The sequence below is a fragment of the Rutilus rutilus genome (genome assembly GCF_951802725.1).
Source record: "Rutilus rutilus genome assembly, chromosome: 1".
NCBI classification, from domain to species: Eukaryota; Metazoa; Chordata; class Actinopteri; order Cypriniformes; family Leuciscidae; genus Rutilus; species Rutilus rutilus.
Genome location: NC_140209.1, coordinates 25569272 through 25592241, shown reverse-complemented (window position 1 = coordinate 25592241; position 22970 = coordinate 25569272). Strand labels below are relative to the sequence as shown.

The 22970-nt window shown below is 37.7% G+C and overlaps 1 protein-coding gene across 1 annotated transcript; it reads right to left on the bottom strand.

Moving 5' to 3' along the window:
* Positions 1–1127: 1127 nt before the first annotated feature.
* rtbdn (retbindin) lies at positions 1128–12938 on the bottom strand (the record flags this gene model as incomplete). The annotated part of the gene is made up of 6 exons (XM_084387814.1): positions 1128–3081; positions 10443–10539; positions 10646–10774; positions 11523–11610; positions 11781–11971; positions 12850–12938. 6 exons carry the CDS (start codon positions 12936–12938, stop codon positions 2734–2736), a joined length of 942 nt encoding a protein of 313 aa, XP_084243940.1. The 3' UTR covers positions 1128–2733.
* Between the last annotated feature and the right edge of the window lie 10032 nt (positions 12939–22970).

Below are 22970 nucleotides of genomic sequence, written 5' to 3'. Positions count from 1 at the left end.
TGTGTTCGTCTGAAAAAAGATTGCATCTCGAACGGCTTGAGGGTGAGTAAATCATGGCTTAAATATCATTTTTGGCCGAACTATCCCTTTAAAATGGGTTCATGTCGCCATCTAGTGCTGCAAGTGCCATAAAGCAATTCAAAATGGTTTTGAAGAAAATAGGCTATGTTAAATTGGTTGAGTGATGAATAGGCCTAGCTAATGAATAATAAACACGACAGACCTTATTCAGAGCAGCGCCATGACAGGTATGAAAGCGAGGCTGTGAGGGATAAACTTACCTTGTTTTCAGTGGCATCAGCTGTAGAAAGCTGTAGAAAGTTTCGAGATCACTTATACATTTCTACAGCTCATTTTTTTCAACTGAAATTTCTTGTAAAGATATTTTTGCAGTGTTTCGTAAGGCAGAACAATCCAAAAACACATTTATGTCAAAGATGGCACTGCTGTGAATAAGGTCTATTCTGCTTCACACATTACATACACAGTGATACGGGACAAATATAGGCCTAAACAGAATAACAGACATTAGTGTAGGCTACAACAAATATATAGCCTGTTTTGTCGTAATTACCGTAATTACCAGATGACAACACGTTCTACTCGCGTCCTCGGATTCGGAATTGTGCGTGTCTATGGCAACACTATCAAGGCCAAAATTAATCTGCAGTGGTCACGTGGTACAAATCGAAGCTCTCAGAAAATTCTGAATTACAAATTGTAATCTATGAGGACATGGACACTTATGTTGGTTTCACAGACAGGGTTTAGATTAAGCCAGGATTCAATCAGGACAATTTAAGTAGCTTTTATAAACATGAGGCACCTGATGTGCATCTTGAGTGAAAAAAAAAACAATGGCACTGATATATTTTAAGATATGCTTTCAGTTAAAATAGCTCAAACATAGTTACTTAGTCTGGGACTAGGCTTAAGCCTTGTCTGTGAAACCAGGGGTATATCTCATAATCACGTTGTTTACGACATATTATGAATGTCATGCTATAATTTAAGTTCAATAGTTCAATGTAGCATAAATTTGGCAAGATAAACACATGGTTAACTGATAACAATACTTTACACTAAACAGGATAATAAAGGGGTTTAAACTGCTTTAAAAAACATGTAAAATGATCATTTTTAATTTAGTTTATTTATGAATTACAGACATATAAGATCAGAAGAGAAACACGTTTACTCAAGGCAGCCACATAATACAGAAACATCAAACTGCTCACACTGACCATCCGTTTACATACACACATAACACAATGTCCTCACGTTCACTGTTTAACAGTCAACTAGTACACTCGTTCATAACTAGTCAAACAGACTTTACAGCGCTCTCACAGTTTTTCTTTACAGCATAATTTTTTATATACGTCAGTATAAATACTTCGAGTAAATGACAGCTGAATCATATCTGTGTTTTCACTAATAAAGTCATTTACTCAAAACACACAGACATAAATTACACATACGACTGTGTGAAATGTAAAGATTAGGCTATATGCATGTATGATAATGTGATGTTAGCAGAAATGAGACATCCATACTTCCACATGTTGTGATTATCATGAAATATCCCAGTTGTAGAAACAAGCGACCATAGCAACATTTAGACAAAGTCTAAACTGAGACAAAAATGCCATAATAATATTTGTAAATGATGTAGTTTCATGCAGTGGGCAAATACAAAAACACACTGAATAGTTCAACTCAACATAAAACAAGATTCACAACCCATATTCCTGATGTAATTTGTCATATTTTATATTTTATACAGCATTTATTAATCTTTGTTAAATGTTAGCTAATAAAAATAGTTATTCATTGTTTGTTCATGTTGGGGTTAGATCATTAACTAATGTTACCAGACACAACTTTTGATTTTAAAAATGCATTAGTAAATGCTGAGATTAACATTAGCTAAGATTAATAAATGCCATAGAAGTATTGTTCATTATTCGTTTAGTTAAACCTTATTGTAAAGTATTACCAAATATTCAATAAGATTCAGACCTAAATTCAACTTGCCTTTAAAGGTGCAGTGTGTCATTTTAGCGGCATCTAGTGGTGAGGTTGTGAATTGCACCCAACAGAAGTTACGGTGGCTGACAGGAAGTGAACAGGAAGAGACAGCAGAGAGTAGCCAGTTCAGCAATGAGGTTTCTTTACAAAGATAAATTAACAAATTAGGTTTACTTAATTATTCAGTAAAACGATATGTTACTGCGAATATTATTGTTACTTGTTCATCATTGTGTCAGTGTTTTATTCGCTGACTTTAGCTTTAGCTTCTTTGCACGAAGAACAAAATAGTGACAAAACGTTTTTGTCCGTTTAGGGCTCCTGTAGAAACATGACGGCGCATTTCACTGTAAGGGGACCCGAGGTGTGTGTAGATAGAAATGGCTCAATCTAAGGTAATAAAAACATATCGGTTCATTATGTAAGGTCTTTATACACCACTGAAAACATAGTTATGTATATGATATTGCATTTCTGTTAACAGATCCTCCTAAATATTACACAATGCACCTTTAGCAGGTTAAAATAAGCAGAATTTAAATTTACAGAACTAGTTTAAGTCTATCCAGGATTGTTTTGTCAACTGTGTTAAATAGACAATAGAATTACGGTAGAAAGCATTTGTTTACTTTAAATTCAACCGATAAGATAAAAACAGAACACTTGATAACAAACATTCAGCAGATCTAGAACACAAATGTTCTAGAAGCCGCTTCCGCTGCCTTCCATATCGGTGGCCAGAACGGAGCGTTTGCGCAGGACAGTGTTGCTCCTCCGGGCCTGTGGTGGCGCTGTGGCGCTGCGTGTCTGAGGCTGCGCAGGGGGGCAGGGCGCTCTGTACTGGGGCAGGCCGCTCTTGGTGGTGTCCAGTTCTTCGGGGTCTCCTTCCTGAACCCTCAGGGCCGCGATCACCTCTCGATCTGAGGGGCTGAGAGTCAGACAGCCGCAGCTAAGGCCTTCGACGCCGTCTTCTTCCCCGGGGTCGTCTTCAACCGTCATAAAGGCGTCTCCCCAAAGACTCTCGCAGAGGTCTCGCCCGTGCTGATACATCTGATCAACAAACACAGATGCATGGATGATCAGAACATGCTTACAAGTACGCAAACGAACAACTGTTCATTTTTGATCTAAAAAGTTACGTTTTTAATTTTTTTACTTCATTGGGATGGTACGAAACTTTATGGTACGGTAAAGGTTTTAGCACTTGCTATGTGTTATGTGAACACACACAAAAAAAAAATGTCCAAAAATTGGACAAAATGTCCCAAAAGCAGGTTAAATGGTCTGGGGGAAAAAAAGTCACATTTGTGCTCCTCGCGGTCAAAAATGGGTGCATTGGAAATGAATGGGAGGCGAATTTCATCTAGTGGAAGAGTTTGGTACTGCAGCCAAACAAAATCTGACTGAAAGCTAATTTTTTGAGATATCAACCTCAAATTTTGAACTTCGACTTGTTTAGATTTGTGGCTTTAACTTTCTCAGTGTTAGAGTAAAACATGTTTTTGAAAATATGTATTTCATATAAAAATTGAGAATATTATCATTATTCATAACAATAAACGTAAAATTCTGTATTCTAGCATTCAAATTATATTATAAATGATAAATACAGCGTAAATATAATTTAGTACCATAAAATCCCCAAACAACACAAAATATTAAATAAAAAACATTATGGAACTAAAATATCGACACGCGAAGAGCACCAGAGGGTTAAGGCAAGTCATTTCACTCGGCGGCCATCTTTGAAATGCCTCTCGAGCAGCTATTTCAGTCGTAGTGCAGCTCCTATTTCTTCGAATGGGGAAACATCTAATTCTCTAAAGCAGCAGGTAAGGTTTTTACCACTCAAATAGTGGTAAAAAGGTCTTATTTTTCATGTGCAGTCCTAAGCGCGCATCTTAAGCTGTGACACGATCACTTTCGTGGCTCTTATTTTTAGAAGCGGGACTTATTCCGCCATATTGCTTGTTTCACTTTCTCCCATTCATAGTAACATGAGTGCAATGTGTGCATAGTCTTTGTATATATAAAGTCTTTGGTTTGATCCAATGAGAAAACTGACTGTAGAAGAAGACTCAAGCTAATGCTGCAATAGTGACCCCTTGTGGCAATGCTGAGAATGCAGTGTGTAATTGCTTGGTATTGTGCATTTTTAAAACATAAAAAACTAGCAGTAAATATACATTAACAGCAGAACCTACAACCAAAATCAACCTTAATAGTTCTTCAGACTGCTAGTTATTCAACTGGGTAATTTAATTACTAAAGCAATGTGAAGAGCACAGCTGCAGTTATGAGGGATTTTACCATCCATGTAGCATCAAAAATATTATGTGTAATGACGATAAAACATTTCAGATCCGCTGCTAACATTATCCGTCGTTAAAGTCGCACATCAGCTTTAATGATTCCACAAAGTAGAACACACACACACACACACACCTCCTCTGCTTTCTCTATCTCATTATTGGCTGTGATTTTCACCCCTCAGAAGAACATGTGAAGTGTGTGTGTGTTTCTCTGTCACTCATGGTTATGCACATGTGATGATGATTGTGTTGATTATGAATTTTTACTGCCAGCGGCATTTCCACAGAAACACAGTGATCGTAAAACCAACATGGGATCAACTATGACTCGATTTACTGTCTTAATTCACGTTCCTGCTCTTATTGGCAATGATTCATCACTGCACACTATGCTGCGGAAACAAAAAGATATAATCTTTTATGAAAATCATAACTTCCACTTCCGAAACGACTTTCATTTCCGGACGACATCCGGCTTTATCTCTCTGATTCATCAAGCACCTTCATAGAGAGACACTTTCACCATCCAGTGAATTCATCATGATTAAATCAAGTCACTGTTAAACCTCATTAAACATATTTTACCCCTAAAGAAGTGAATGACAGAAAAGTCTGTTTAACATTAAAAATCATGTTGGGATCACATGACCAGCCAAACACTTGCTTGCTTTATCTTGGTATTACTGGACAACTCCATTCACCAAATAAATAATTCATTGTTTATTTATAAGTGTGTCAAAGATCACAGTTGAATATGTTTTGAATAAAATTAACATTGATATTAAAATTCAGTGTTCATTTTAATTTATAAGTATTTTGTAATCTTTTTACAACCATTAAATGTTGCATCATACACTGTTGCAATGTTGAATCAATGTTGAAACAACAAATTAGATTATATCAACCACATTCAGCATTGAAACTGACTGTACGAAAGGCCCGTTGCACTGATTCACATCTCTCTCTCTTTTCACATGTACAGCATGTCAGTGGTGAGGAAATGTGACATGAACTGACACGTTCACTGTGTGTGTGTGTGTGTGTGTGTGTGTGTGTGTGTGTGTGTGTGTGTGTTTTCCAAAGACGTTCCAGCTGTGTCCATGCCTGAAGTCACATACTCTATCCAGTTCTGACGATGATGTGAACAACCCACATAGCAAGTGATCTTGGCCCCAATGTGTCCTCACGCTGGCAATGGCATGTCTCCTGTCAGCCAGAGCTGGGCCATGTGTGGCAATGATGGCAAAGCATGATCACGGCAAAGCATGATCACGGCAAACAACATGAGGGCGATTTTTGGTGGGAGGAGTGTGTGTCTCAGATCAATCCAGTGATCATCTGCTCTAAATCAGGATTGTGACCTTGGGCCAATTAAGTGCACTTTAATGCAGCTGACTTCACTGATTGACAATTTACTTCATTTGAAATGATAATGTTTCATCTGTTATGACTTAGCATTTAAAAGGTTAATTTTTAACAATACTACAGTTTGAAATACTAAATTGATAACAATTTCTGTGATCGTTTAACCATAATCATGCAATATTTCAGTAATTTTGTTAATCAAGGGGCATCATTTTATGAATATGCTGTCATAAAATACACCGTATTTTATTCCTGTTGTGGATATTTATCTCCTTAAAATTAAAGTAAAATATTCTGTTTTAAATAAAGTGCAAAAAAAAAGTAATTTCCTTAAATGTTTTTTACAGAAAAACACTGTTATTTTACAGGTATTTCCTGAATTAATTCAAATGACTGGGAGCAACAGAACATTAAACACTGACAGATCTCTCAAGATCTCAGCATATTCACTTATTACAATCCAGTTTGACTATTTATTTCATACTTCAGTTCTTATTGAGAGGTTTAGGTGTTGAAGACTTATTGTACAAAAATAATTCTTCAATAAATGGTGAAGTCGCCATTATGATGATCAGTGTTTGCTTTAGTTGGGCTCTTGACCCTTACGTTTTTAACATTAGTATTTATTTTGCTGCTTTTGTGTCACTGATACACATCTCTGAGTACAATGACAGTTCATTTCACATGGTTAACTGTAGCCTTGTGGTATTGTGGCATCAGGAGCACAGAAACATAAAGAATCAACATACAAATCTCAACAATGGTGACAATCAACAAAGCTTTTTGTGACTTTAGTAGCTTGTTTTGTGATGTTCAGAATTGATCTGAATATATATATATATATATATATATATATATATATATTGTTGAGATTCATACTCCGATTATTGATGTCTGTGTGAGTCTACATGATCCTGTCAAAACATTTTCTGCATAATGATTTAATAAAATCTTTCAGAGTATCACAGCATACACAACCGTTTCTGGTTTACTTAAGACTGAAAATCGGTACCAACACTAAAACCTATTCATGCCCAGTGCCAGGACCAGTTATGGGTTAGTAATTGCCTGAGACTCGGGCCAGGTACTTGGCCACTCCAGGGCCGTCATTCTTTGCAGTATGTGGGCCATGTAAAAAAGGGGCTTTGTGGACCGGAGCTGGTCCAGAAAAAAATTGCTATGTGGGAAACCTCTGTAGTGATGTTTGTATCAGACAGTAGACGCGTTTCCATTACAGATCTGCGCAAAACTTTTGCGCTATTTTGTAAATGTTGATAAAAAACTATTGCGAAATGATGGCGTTTCCATTAACTGATGTTTTGCGACGGAAACGTAATTTTTTCCTCTTGCGATAAGTCATTCCAATAATTATGGCAACCGATGTTGGTATGGGTTTACATATATCCCAGCCACCGCACTAGCCAATTATTTTTAATGGAAGGAGACGTAGGCGTGTTATCCAACCATTAATGGCAAGGAAAACCCCTTATACTTTGGAGCGGCACATATGAGGTGTTTCTGGGTATTTCTCCCTCATATCTGCTTCAATGGTCTTGATTGTGGCATTTCCTTGTTGTTTAGAGTCTAGTATTCCTGTAACACTTTTGTCTTTTATGAGTTTAATGAAGAACTCTGTCTCGTCTTCTGTCCAAACATACCGCTCCATCTACGTCAGGTGACCTGTAAATGCGTAAAAACTGTTTCCATTGCAGTTTAGCGAAATATTCCTTTTTCAAATTGCCTGAAAAACACCTCATGCAAGCGTAAAAAACTGTTTTGTGATATATGGGAGTTTTTGCGAAATTGACGTATTTCCATCGGCCGTATTTTCAATGCGCAATTTCAATTTGCGAAATTTGAAGGGCCGCGTGGCTAGTGATGTGAACAAACCTCATTATTTCTCTTGCCCTGTTGAGTCCCAATTTGGAGATTAGGTTAAAACTATCCCTCTGTGTAATTAAAGCTCAACACAAAAGCCCCAGACATGAATGATTCCTTACCAACCACACAGCAAAACCCTGGCAACTACCCAGAGCACCCTAGTAACAGAACACCTAAACAACCACATAGCAACTCTTGTAAAAAACTCTTCAGAACTTTTTAACAACTGCATGCCAATATCATGCCAATACATACAACCGGCACATCCGGGAACTTAACTGTAAATTTCGTAACCGCCCCTTTTTAGGGGAAAACAAACCAGACTTCCCATAGACTTCAATACAAAATAGCGGCACAAAACAACGTCCGTACACAGCCGGCAGACGTGTATAACTTCAGAAATCACTTAGATGAAATATGTCGAGTAATTATATGTCCACCCTGTCTTCCATAGAGTGTGAACGATACATTTATAAACTTAATTTGGGCAACTTAAAAACATGTCCCTACCAGCGTCAAATTGGTCTAACAACCCCACCCAGTGGCCAGAAGTGTCTTACCCGGACATTTACTCGTACCTCATCGAGTCACTAGGTAGCCAGTGAATGATTTTACTTCGGTTTTAAGAAGTAAACATCTTTAAATGTATAATATTATGTCTTTATATTTAGAGTAGCTACTGAGTGCACTTTTCTGTCCAGCCATACAACTAGCCTGATTTAGCTTTCGATAGCATCATCCGTAATTCATGATATATTTTCATAACAGCAAGATATTGATGATAATTGCAGCAGAGATGGGCATAAATACATGGAAATGTATTTAAAATAAAATAAAAATACAAAATACTGTGTGGAAAATTTTAATTAAATACAAATACATAATAGGGGTAGCCTATTGTGTGAAAAAAAAATGTTTAAATAAAAATTACATGTTTGTAAGGGTTAGTACACGTCCTCACTCCGATACTGTGTATGGCGCTCGCCGGTTTGTTTTCCCCTAAAAGTGGGCGTGAACCTTTTCAGAGACGTTCTATGACGCTACGCCGGTTGTATGTATACAGCAATGTGTCAAACATCCTCAGAACACCTTAACAACCTCCTAGCAACACACTCTAACATAATAAACTTAGCAACAACACCCTGGCAACCACCAATAATGCAATAGCAATACATAGCAATGTGCTACAACTATTCAGAGCACCTAAGCAACCACTTAACAACATACTAAAAAATTATTCAGAAGACCTTAGCAACTGCATAGCAACATGCTGGCAATCACGTACAACATCATAGCAATACAGCAATGTTTCAAATGTTCTCAAAACACTTCAGCAACAACTTAGGGACACAATACAAATATTAAAAAGTCCTTGCAACACCATGGCAACCACTAAGAAACACACCTAAAATTTTGCATCTGCATAGCAACACCCTGTCAACCAACCACAACTCATGGCAATGTGCAAAACTCCTTTAGAACACATTATCAACTTCTTAACAACTGCATAGCAATAACCTGGCAAACACCCTAGGTACACATAGCAATGTGCCAAAGTTTAACACATCAACCACTTAGCAACACATTACCATTCATCACATTAAAGGTGAACTAAGTAACTTTTTTACCTTAACTGAACAGCTTCGGAGTCATTGGAATGGTTATATTACTAATTTCGGGTTGAATGGTGGTCGTTTCGCACCCCCCTGGTGCCCTTGAGCGGAAAATTCGCACTTGCAACTTTGAGACGGCGGGTCGCCGGCAGCCGCGGCAGGAAGTATCGCGTGATATCAGGTCTCGCGATGTAAACAATTGCTTTACGGCCAAAAGAAATCTGCTCAAATACTGTCATTATTGCGCTCCCTCACGCTGTCCGAACCCGAAGGAAGAAGACGTTTTAAAGAATGTCCCATCTGCTTTGATGTCGTTGATCTACTAGCCTCTGGTGTCTGAGAATCACCAAAGAGTTTTTACAACAGTGTTGTCAAATATCTATTCCGAAGCTGTGGGGGAGCTCTAGAGAGAAACCTGCGAGCAAAAAGCGAGAATACAGCGAAGAAATCCCGAAGCTACTGAGTGCTGCTTTAATAAATCTACATAGCACCACCCTGGCAACCACCCACAACACCATAGCAATACAGTACATAGCAATGTGACAAAAACTACTCAGAACACCTTAACATTCACAACCTCTTAGCAAAATAGTAACTGCATAGAAATACCCTGGCAACCTCCCACAATGCCCCAGGAACACATTGCAAGCAATGAGCCAAAACCCACTAAAAACACTTTAGCAACACACTGAAAACATAAAACAAAAAAAACATTAGCAATTGCATAGCAATTGCATAGCAACCACCCAAAACACACAGCAATGTGCCAAAACCCACTAAAACATTTTAAAAAACCTTAGCAATTGCATAAAAACACCCTGGCAACCACCCAAAACACACAGCAATGTGTCACTAAAACACTTTAGAAACACACTAAAAACCTTTAAAAAACATGAGGAATTGCATAACAACACTCTGGCAACCACCCAAAACACACATCAGTGTGTCAAAACCCACTAAAAACACTTTAGCAACACACTAAAAATATCAACAAACCTCAGCAACTGCATAGCAACCCCCTGGCAACCACCCAAAACACACAGCAATGTGCCAAAAACCACTGAAAACACTTTAGAAACACAGTAAAAACATTTAAAAAACCTTAGCAATTGCATAGCAACCCCCTGGCAACCACCCAAAACACACATCAATGAGTTTTGCCCAGATGAATATCACATTTTCTTCAGAAATGTACAGATCTAGTAGTGAGTTTGATGTATTATGTTTGGTATGATGTTACCTGTTGGTAAGACACACAGCCGCCGGTGCAGTTCTGTCCTCTTGGGTCGGTGGCCCAGTCTCGGGCACACGTCAGGTCCAGTTTACAGGCCTCGTACCTGCAACAGTGACATCTCTGGTCATGATATTACCAACAGCGCATCACAAAAGGTTATGGCTTTGGACCTGAACACAGTTTGTGAGCATGAGTGGGAGGGCCCTCACCAGTCTCTGCAGAAGCTGTGGCACAGAGGCACCGCCTTCAGGGAGGAGTCATGATGTGGGTGTGGCCAGCGAGCAGCATCAGGAGAGCAGCGATAAAAACACACCGCGCGCTTCAGGAAGGACTCGCAGCTACAGACAGAGAGAGAGAGAGAGACTGTTATATATACATACATATTCTTTTTTAGTTGAAGAAAAAGAGATGGTACTTCACAAACACATTCAGTAAAACAATAATGAGCATTTACACAAAACTTCACAGGCACAAAAACCACACGAAAAATAAATAAATAGATAAAAATGAATTCAAAATAAATAAACTTGAATTATAAACAAACAAACCTGGATTAAAAATAACTAACTAAATATATAAATGAATAAATAAAAATGAATTATAAACAAACAAACCTGGATTAAAAATAAATATAAAAATATATAAATAAACATGAATTATAAACAAACAAACCTGGATTAAAAATAACTTTTTTAAATAATAATAATAATAAATATTTAAATAATTAACTAATTATCTAACTACAGTAAATACATCAACCAAACAAACATACAAATACCTACTGCCATCTAGAGTCTAAAAAAGGACAAACCCTGTAACATGTTCAATCACAACTTCCTGGTTTAATAGGAAATAGCCTACTTCAACATGAGAATTGAGAAAGGAAATTCTGCCAAATTCATTTAAAAATTATTATTAAATCTTGTTTACATATTGTGCATCATCCTTCACACACACACACACAAAAAAAACTATTATCACCTGCTAAAAGCAGTTAACAAATCATATCTGACTGAATCAATCAATTTCCAGATTTTACAGTGTAAATATGATTCATATCTATTTAGGGAATGAATATAATCTTACAGAGGGCTGAGAAGACCACACTTATCCCAGGGAGAGTTGTCCACAGAGCCGGAGAGATCCTGGACATCTGTCTCAGAACAACATGAATCTGAACAGAGACACAAACATTAACAACCTGAGACAAACTACAAACAATACAGTCCCAACTGGATGGTAAAATGAATCTTAAGTTTTTAATGAACTGATCTAGACCAGTTTTGAATCAACTGCGTGATTGTGATTGTGATTGTGAGAGGACTATAAAGTGTGTGCACACACTCTCTGTGTAGAGCGAGCAGTCCTTCAGACGGGGCTCAGGACTGGGAGTGGCTTTGTGTCTCCCGTCCTTAAGACACGCCCCCTCGTGACTCATCACAGCAGCAGCCAATAGAACGAGGCAGGCGAGGCCGAGCAGAACTCTGGACACGCCCATTTTCACCTGCGTTTGTCTTTCAACTGTAAGAAATAATCTGGGATGGGAAACACTTTATTATGACTTTCATCAACTAACATTATGATGCTTCAGAAAATGAAACTTTGATTCACATTTGCATTCATTAATTCATATTCTGTGACGAATTATATAACGCTTCACAATCACTTATAAAAATATAAACAGATCAGCTCAGTTAATCACTGGTTATTTGATGTGTTTATTTTTTATCTGTCTGAAATCCTCAACCAATTCAAGAGGAATTTCCTAACGAATCAATCCTAACGTGATGAATTTTTTTTTTTTAAGTAAAAAATTAAATATATATTCCCAAATTAGAAATAATATAAAAATAATGTAACTAAAATAAAAATATATTCCCAAATAAAAACTGAAATCAAATAATAGGCTACATTAAAACATCATATATATATTCCAAAATAATAATAATAATAATATAATAAATTAAATATATATTCCCAAATAAAAACTGAAATCAAATAACTCATTAAAAACATAAAATAGAATATTCCCAAATAAAATAAAAAATAATACAATAAATTCATTCTAAATTACAAAATACACTTGAGTTTATATATAGGTTAAATCTTGATGCACTGTTCACAACCTACAGAAACTTTCAGTTTGATATATCAAAGTAATGAACAGGTTCAGTTCAACCCAAAGTTTTCACAGCTCATCATAAGAGGAAAATAAATCATAAAAGACAACATCATGATTAATTGTGCTGTTCATATGAATGTCCTTTAACTGTGTCGTGCAGTCCTGCATAAGAGGATGAAGAATTACACAGACTGATCTACTCAAACTGTACACAGTAAACACCTCACGTCAGAGTTAAAATCTTCTAAAACACAAAATGACTGTTAATATGTCCATAAAACTCCTTCATACCTGATATTGCTGCGTCCAGTGGCTGTTCTGATGCTCTCCGGTTTGATCTGCTCTCTCACTCTTTTCCCCGAGCTATAGTCGAAGGACATCTCGATGACAACGCCCCTCCCTCTCTCTCTCTCTCTCTCTCTCTCTCTCTCTCTCTCTCTCTCTCTCTCTCACACACACACACACGCACGCACGCACGCGCGCACACACGCATTTACCATTAGTTTGTTCTTGTTGAGTGCAGTTATCAAAGGAAAATAATAAAAGCAATAAGACTATAAAAAGACATAGACATAAACAAAGCCACTTTGATCATACATTCTAATAATAATAATAATAATAATAATAATAGGTAATGTGGCTTTATTTCATGTGACCTTGTTTCTAATTGCCTCTCATCATGTGCCACTGAGTCACCTGCACATGTTTTGTTTTCCCCAAAACCTGTCTCGTATATTACATGAGGTGAATCCAGGGTGAATTAGGATAATCTGGGACATTGGGAGAATTGGGACACCTAAGCTTCTTGTTCCGTTGCAAGTAGGCCTACGTCTATGTCAACATGAACGTATTATATGCTGTTTCTCACATGGTAAAGTCTCATTGGTTGATCTAAACTTCTGCAATAAACTACGAGTAAACTGCTGAACTTCAATGTGTGAAGTACATAAAGTTTAACATAACGCACAGACAAATTAAATGAACACTACTTTTACACTTTACAATACGGTTCATTAGTTAATGTATTTACTGACATGAACTAACAATGAGCAATGCATTTGTTACAGTATTTATTAATCTGTTAACAAATACAACCTTTGATTTTAATCATGTATTAATAAATGTTGAAAATAAATGCTGAAGATGTATTGTTCATTCTTAGTTCATGTTAATGGTAGCTACTAATGTTAACTAATGAATCTTATTGTAAAGTGTTACCAAAAAACTAAAGCCTCATAATATCTCAATGATACTAAAATAACACTAATACATAATGCATATCTAAAAGTGGCTCAAAATGGTCAAATATCAGCCATTTAATCTGCTTGACTGATATGTTTGATATATATGATACCAAGAAGAAGCCATTTGCAGTAAACAGATGCTATAATCATGGCCTTCACATTAGAGATGATCATTTCTCTCAGCAGGCAGGCACTGGAGGCTTGTTTTGCTGGTTATTCCTTCTCTAATCTTCCTTCTGGAATAATCCCACCTCCGTGCGCCGCTTTAAGACGTTTTTGGCCCCAAACGAAAACACTGTGCCCTAGTTACAGAGCTGTAGAGGATTCAGTCTGAAACACTCTGGCTTCTTCCAACGGGGGTTTACCGTCGGAAGTTGTTTCAGATGGCATGTATGTTTTCACTCATGTCATGTAGTTAAGACCTGTCAGAGTGATTCATAATGATACAGACAGTTTCGTAAGCAGGGGCCGCAGGTCTCTCGACGCTCGCTCAAGTGTTTTATTTTGGGGCTGAGGACAGCAGACAGAAGCTATTAGCCTTTGGTCATCTGAGCTGGAATAATAATCCTTTGTGTCAAAGCTATTCATGGATGAGCCGTTGTTGTGTTCGTTCCTGGAGAGGTCACCCACAATACGACCAAAAGACCGCCGCTAATTGCACTGAATTTGTTCCACCAGTTCCACTAGCTGGTTTCACTCGTACGGACCAAAAGACCCGCCCCCCTTAGTTACTGTTGCTACGTCCGACAAGCCATGGTAAAAAATAAATCGCGGAGCAGAGAGGACACTGACAACGCGCCAACAGACGAGATTGATATGAAACAGTCTTAGCTTTAATTTATTTGTTATTTTTTTAAGAAATTCATACCGTTTTGTGGCTCTATAATGTGTCGTGACTGATCGTTGTAACGCCTCAGTTCAAGAGGCACATGAACTGATCATCTCTTCCTCTTTACTACTGGTCATAGCATGAAAAAACATGAATGAACATCAGAAGGTATGTTGTTTCGACCATGGCAAGATGTCAATACACACCATTCTTCAAGTTAAAGTCCACCAACATTAATCTACTAACTCACCTGTCTGGTTTGTTAGTCAGAAAAATGTTGGTTTCTGCGTTCTGATTGGTCAGATCACCTGTCAGTCAAACTCCCGGCGAAGGGTGAATTGGACGCAATTTAGCCCAGCCTCAGATAGCCTAGCTAGATGTATCTGGCCCACAATTTTCTGTTTCAATATCAAACACATATCAATTTTGGAGGGTAATACCATGGTATTCTTGGAAGTACCTTAATGTACTCTATGAATACATAAATGGCATATGGATATGATAATCATTCTGTATCATGATATATATCAAAGTACAATGGTTACCATCTGATACCGTCACTCACAACTATGGTACTTAAAGGAGTTTAAACTGTGTGGTTTTGTTAACTAATGGCCTATAATGAGAAAGTCTACTCAAAGTAGAGAGGTTCTTATTATAGTGAGATACCATTAAGGAAAGTGTAATGGTTTAACAACTGAGAAATAGCAGAGAAATAAATCATAGAAATGAACAAGTAGTGTCGTACAGTGAAATAGCAATTTTTTCATTGTAAATGTAACCGGTCCTTCTCGACCCACTCAGAGCGGATTTTAACGGGGGTCTCTGGCGTGGGAAACAGGCGCTAACAAGGAGGCTAAAGACAGCAGCCGCTAGCGTCAGTCGCTAGCGCACCTCTTGAGACCAAGGGAGTGAGGTTTACACACACAGCTCTTACTGGCCTACGTTACAGTCACCCCCTAAACTGACTCTCATCCGGGTCACGGCACCAAATGTAACCAGTCCTTCTCGACCCGCTCCAAGCAGGACTCGAACAGGGGTCTCCAGCGTGGGAGGCAAGCGCGCTAACAAAGACCACAGCCGCTAGCATCAGTCATTAGCACGTCTCTTGAGGCCAGGGGAGTGAGGTTTACATGCACAGCTCTTACTGGCCTACGTTACATAAACTCCAAATAAACCTGACTCAAAAGTAAATATTTAATGCCAAAAAAAATTGCAGACAAGCTGTGAATTCATTAAGTAATAACCAATTTCCTCACAAAAGTAGTTCATTTAGCTTATAACTCTCCACCACTGATATCCATTAAAAAAGCTTGTCTTCGAAGCTCCTTTTAGCGAAAGGTCTCTGACTCGAAGGCTCAGACGTTCCTTCATTTCAAACGATTGTTTCTGCATTGCATAGTGTTTCACTTCATCTGATTAATGTAAAACAGCCTGTTGTTTTCTGCTGGCAGGACTGACATTCAGCCGAACAGAAGCGCTCCATCCCATCTAGTGGTGGACACATCCTTGGTGTGAACGGGCCTGTGCTGTGGTGGTGAGTTTTGCTCATATAAATACCATTTAGAATATGTAAACAAATCTAGTTTTTAAATGACTTTTTATTCTCAAGGTAACTACACTGGTGAAAAAAATGTGTAGAGTGGAAATGAATCATGCTTATTACATTACCGCATTTACTGAAGACTTCTGCACACTATAAGTAATGTTTGGATATGTGAAGGTTGATCTGCTATTCATGTTAAAAAATATCATCTGCTCTATCCCAGTTAACACAGAACGTTCCCCTAATGTTATTTTTTGGTTATTTTTTGGGGAACCAAATACTTACGTTAGGGGAACGTTCTTTTTTGGTTTTATTTTTATGTAACAATAAAATAACGTTCCCAGAACGTTGCTGGGTGGTTACCATAAAAAATAACGTTCTGGGAACCATAAACTAACATTCTGAGAATGTTCTGGGTACCAAAAACTAACGTTATGGGAACCAAAAATTGTTAGCTGGGATGAAGTGCATTACCAATAAAGTAAGGTTCAACAAGCTCTTTTAACACAATGTATTAAAACATTTTAATGATTTCAGCACATTGACATGAACAAATCACACTTGATTTTTTACAAAACTATCAGCGTATTTCTCTGCTTCACTATTAGAATGAAACAAATACAAACAAGTGATAACAAGTGGCTTTAAAAAACATTTCAGTAAAAAGAACTGTAAAATCTGGTCCCATAGGCCTCATTTTGGTTCATTTGTTCCAGAGTCTCGTCCTCTCGTGGACTCATATGACAGCCGATGCAGAGATAATGGTCTGTTTCTCTGTTCTTGGCTTCGTGATTCAGCAGAATCGTAGAGAAAAGCATCACAACAAAGTTTCATAGATTTATCAACCCGAGTCCTTGAGGACTGGAACGTTCTGCACATCGTTTTATTGAAGAAAGTCTCTCCAAGGAGCACGTCCGTATCAAATAGCAGCAGCTCTTGATGAGGCACTCGGCATCAGTTTTCAGATGGTTTCAGACGCTCCTCCTGGATCTTTTTGCCGCAGTTCATTGCCAACGTCGCCACGGCGTAAGAGGACAGAATCACAATGGTGCTCCCGACAAAATGAGAGGAGGCTCCTCTCGGGACCACACGCATCGGCCTGCGGGGATAAACCGAGTCTGGGACGCTCACGGTGTGGCTGATGGGCTCCATGTTCTCTCAGATGGAGATGAGAAGTCTTCAAGCACTGCTTGACTGATGAGATCAATGCATGGATGCTCGAGTGGACCTCTTTATAAGGGCCAGACTGAGTCCCAAGACACGTCAGATCCCTATCGGGAAACACCAGACTGCGTCAACAGGAGGAGAAATAGATGCACACGCATGGACAGGTAGAGGTGAGGATCTTAATCCGTTAGGCTCATTAGAACTGGCAGAAAGGCACGTAGGTAAACAGATCTGCCATCTGACGTGTGAAACTCATTCACTCTTAGAAGGTTTATAACTCAAGTGAGGTCATGCCGAAATAGAGCTTAAGGTCATGGGTTCGATTCCCATGGAAACAAAGTCAATTTGATCCATTCTTATGGTTTGAAAATGCTTTATAAATAAATATTGAGTAAATATTGCATGCATTGTGAGAGAAAAGCGTAATTATTTGTAATCTATCCATGTTTTCTCCTGCTGATTGTTTTATGGACTAGAGTTCAGTTTTATGGCACATTATAGAAGACAAACAAGTGTGTGTTAGCAAAAGGAAATGAGTCTATAAACTACACAGATTATTACAAATGAGCTAATCAGACAGGAGAACCCCACACAGCAGGTTTTATTAAATGCCATAATTTGTTTTAGTTGTGCAATTTTAAACAAACTCAGTTGAAAATGTCTCAATGACTGTTGTTGGATCCAATTTCAAATCATCTCAATGATTGTTGGATCCAGTTTCAAATTTGATCCAATTTTGAATCATCTCAATGATTGTTAGATACAATTTAGAATTTTGGATCCAATTTCGAATCATCTCAGTGATTGTTGGGTCCAATTTAGAATTTTGGATCCAATTTAGAATCATTTCAATTATTGTTGGGTCCAATTTAGAATTTTGGATCTAATTTCGAATAATTTCAATTATTGTTGGGTCCAATTTAGAATTTTGGATCCAATTTAGAATCATTTCAATGATTGTTTTGTCCAATTTAGAATTTTGGATCCAATTTAGAAACATCTCAATGATTGTTGGATCCAATTTAGAATTTTGGATCTAATTTAGAATTATTTCAATGATTGTTGAGTCCAATTTAGAATTTTGGATCTAATTTCGAATCATCTCAATGATTGTTGGGTCCAATTTAGAATTTTGGATCCAATTTAGAATCATCTCAATGATTGTTTTGTCCAATTTAGAATTTTGGATCCAATTTAGAAACATCTCAATGATTGTTGGATCCAATTTAGAATTTTGGATCTAATTTCGAATGATTTCAATGGTTGTTGGGTCCAATTTAGAATTTTGGATCTAATTTCGAATAATTTCAATGATTGTTGGGTCCAATTTAGAATTTTGGATCCAATTTAGAATCATCTCAATGATTGTTGGATCCAATTTAGAATTTTGGATCTAATTTCGAATTATTTCAATGATTGTTGGGTCCAATTTAGAATTTTGGACCAAATTCTGAATCATCTCAATGATCGTTGGAGCCAATTTAGAATTTGATCCAATTCCGAATCATCTTAATGATTGTTGGATCAAATTTAGAATTTTGGATCTAATTTTGAATCATTTCAATTATTGTTGGGTCCAATTTAGAATTTTGGATCCAATTTAGAATCATCTCAATGATTGTTTTGTCCAATTTAGAATTTTGGATCCAATTTAGGCCCCGTCCACACTACTGCGTTTTCGTTTAAAAACGGATACCTTTTGCTACCTTTGCACCTCCCGTCCACACTAAAACGGCAAAAACGGAGACCCAAAACGGAGAAGTTTAGAAACGCTGCCGACCCGTTTTTCGTTTTGAATCTCCGGAGGGCGTTTTAGTCTGGACGGGTCAAAACGGAGGACTTTAGAAACGATGACGCAGAGGCTCACGCTCGGCTCTATGATTGGGTGTCATCAGTCATGGAGTATACACAGGTAATATTCAGTACCAGTAAAATCCACCGGCTGGAACAGTTTCTTACAGAAACTGCCGCGTCTCAGGCGCGGCTCGTGCGGTAAATGCGTGCATGCTAGAAATAGAACCAACGCCTATTTTTTATGGGACACGCAAGCGTGTTGGAAGCGTTTCCAGGCAAAATAGAATAGGAAAAGATGTTTATATGTCATTCTGACACAAATACATATTAATAAATGACATTTTGATGTTTGAAAGCATTTCTTTACAGTCTATGTTTGAAAGTCTCTAGAGCCCCTTTCACACAGCGCATTGAACCCGGGAAATTGCCGGCAAATTGCCGGAACGCCTTCTGTGTGAACGCAAACATGACCCGGGTTTAATGCCGGGATCGATGCCGGGTTGGGGACCTAGTAACATTGCCGTGTTCAGTCCCGGAACGCGCGCTGTGTGAACAAAAGCCGTAATAATGCCGTGTCGTAGTGATGACGCTGAAGCCGGGATCGTTCGCCAGCTGTGAAACGGTACGAAATGCGCAATTTTATGATCGAATCAGAGAAATAAATGCACAAGCGTGGTTTCGCAGCTCATAAGCAAACTGAAGACGCTGCTGAGACATTACAAGTCACATCGATGTCACGTGTCTTTCCGGGACATACACGGGTTGTGTGTGAACGCGCTCTCTGATTCCGGAAAATCACTGGCAGTGTGAATGAACCAAAATCAAATGAACCCGGGTCAAATCCCGGGTCACTTTGTCCGTGTATTTTCCGGAATCTCTGTGTGAAAGGGGCTTAGGTTTACACCGGCATGCGCATGCCCAGTGTTGGTGAATGGTCACGTGATCCGCGTTTTCAGTCGTTTTAATGTGGACGGAGATCAATTCTAATACGCAGCTAAAACGCTGGTGTGGACGGAGATCGTATTCGTTTTAATTCTCCGTTTCTAAACGAAAACGCAGTAGTGTGGACGGGGCCTTAGAAACATCTCAAATGATTGTTGGATCCAATTTAGAATTTTGGATCTAATTTCGAATTATTTCAATGATTGTTGAGTCCAATTTAGAATTTTGGATCTAATTTCGAATCATCTCAATGATTGTTGGGTCCAATTTAGAATTTTGGAACCAATTTAGAATCATCTCAATGATTATTGGATCCAATGAAGTTTGGATCTAATTTCAAATTATTTCAATGATTGTTGGGTCCAATTTAGAATTCTGGATAACATTTTGAATCATCTCAATGATCGTTGGATCCAATTTAGAATTAGATCCAATTCCGAATCATCTTAATGATTGTTGAATCCAATTTAGAATTTTGGATCTAGTTTCGAATCATCTCAATGATTATTGGGTCCAGTTTTGGATCTAATTTCGAATCATTTCAATGATTGTTGTGTCCAATTTAGAATATTCTCAATGATTGTTGGATCCAATTTAAAAATTTAGATCCAATTTAGAATCATCTCAATGATTGTTAGATACAATTTAGAATTGTGGATCAAATTTAGAATCATCTTAATGATTATTGGATACAATTTAGAATTTTAGATCCAATTTAGTATCATTTCAATGATTGTTGGATACAATTTAGAATCAATTTCAATTTAGAAACTGTTGGATCCAATTTAGAATCCCTTACATTTAATTTGACAGGCAGGTTTATTAATGTGGCACATTATTTCATATACAGTGGAAATTCAAAGTGAACACATGAACACATGAATATTAAAGGAAATAGATGATAAAGAAACATAAAAATCGAAATAATTAAGGCGAAAACTATATCCTTCACCCTTGCGTCAATGTGATCTTCTAGTCATGATTCAGATTTCTTCAATATAAGTCTGTGGATTTTTAACACATTATATTTACATTTTTGTCATATAGATGTAATTTTAAAACCGTGACTGTATAAACAGTGATGTGGTGCTGAGGTCATGTTAATGGGTCACATCTGTTGAACAGCAGGTGTAGTAAGTCTTTTTCAGGTGTTTACGTGTCCTGAAGGGATTATCGGGACCGTCTGAGCGTCTGTGGTCAGTCACTGCCACCTGTTACAGCAGATAAACACTCAACACTCAGATCACAGTGACGTCAGATCCTTCAGAGCATGAACGAGCTCAACACACCATTACTGTTGATGAGGCTTTGTGCTCAACTCAGTCATCACTGGTACTAGTGCTGCTCATAGTGATGTGATCCAAACTCTGACACTAAGTATTAAGTGTGTGTGTGTCTGCATTACAACTGCTGTGTATTTTGCTGTAAAGCCTGAAAGAAGGATTCTGAACCCTGAATTCAGCAAACAAAAGTATGAGTTTACATTGAATTCTTCTACTTTACATTTATGCTCTTGACAAAGTCACTGAATATTACAGTAGGAACATCATGTGTGTATGTCCATATGTGAACAGTAAATCTGTCCTGTGTTCATTTATTCAGTGTTCATTCATTCATTCATTCATTTGGCCTGCTGCAGATAATCAGTCTCCCTGGCTCTGAAATAAACTGATCTTTTCCTTCTGCAGGCCAAGCTGCTTTACTGACCAGACGGACCACACACACACACACGCACGCACACGCACGCACGCACGCACACACACACACACACACACGTCACACACACGCACGCACACACACACACGTCAGACGTCACACACATGCACACACAGAAAGAGAATATGAATACAAGATAGAAAGTCAACTTTATTTCTAAAGCGCTTTATACAATATAGATTATTTCACAGCAGCTTCACAATAGTATCAAATTCCAATTCTCCTGAAAAGCTATTCTAACGAGCCAATAGCCAATCAGCTTATGTCAGTTCAGTGTTGATTCAGTTCAGTGTATTTGTGCACATGTACATGCGAGTGCTATGTGCACTAGTTTGGCTTGTATGTATCATTTTATGTTTGTGTGGAGAGTTACTAAAAATATATATTTTTTAGAAGAGTTAAACATTTTTTTAATTAAGTGTTTGCTTTTGCAAGATATGTGTGACGTTTTGCATGTTGTGTGTGTGTGTGTGTGTGTGTGTGTGTGTGTGTGTGTGTGTGTGTGTGTGTGTGTAGAGTTTTGAGAAATGGAGCCATAGCTTCAAGAACTGTGTTTGAGCATTTTTAAAAAACTGTAAAATAATTTAAACTGCTCTGACAGACAGATCTATTGGTGAATCTGATGAAGAAAAGTCAATGACATATGTGGTATAAAGAAAATGAAGCAAACAAATACTGCAATTATGTATAATTTAATGCATTACATTCTAAACAATATATCAGTCTGAGAATATTTTTTATCAAATTAAATAATACACAACGTATCACACCAACATATTTAATATCAATGTAATAAAACATTATTTACTTTATAGTAATTACCATAATTAAGTGCTTAATTGTCATAAAATAACTAAATGATATCAAACTGGCTAAATAATAGGCTGAGATAAGACAGGGTTTCCGTGAGATTCGCAGATGATTCAACATATTCTACAATTTTACCATAAACGGGTAAAAATCACTTGAGTGTGTCAGAACCGTGCCTACTATGACCAGAAGAGGGCGCGCGTGCACAACGGTGACGTATAGCGGCGCGCGCCTGGCAAACCAATCTGACAGCAGAGATATTAATGGGAAAGTTTCACATTCATAAAATGAAATGACTCCAAACCTAATTTTTTTTTGGTTTAAAAATGATTTTAAGCTTCATTGTTCTGTTTTGTGTAATTTC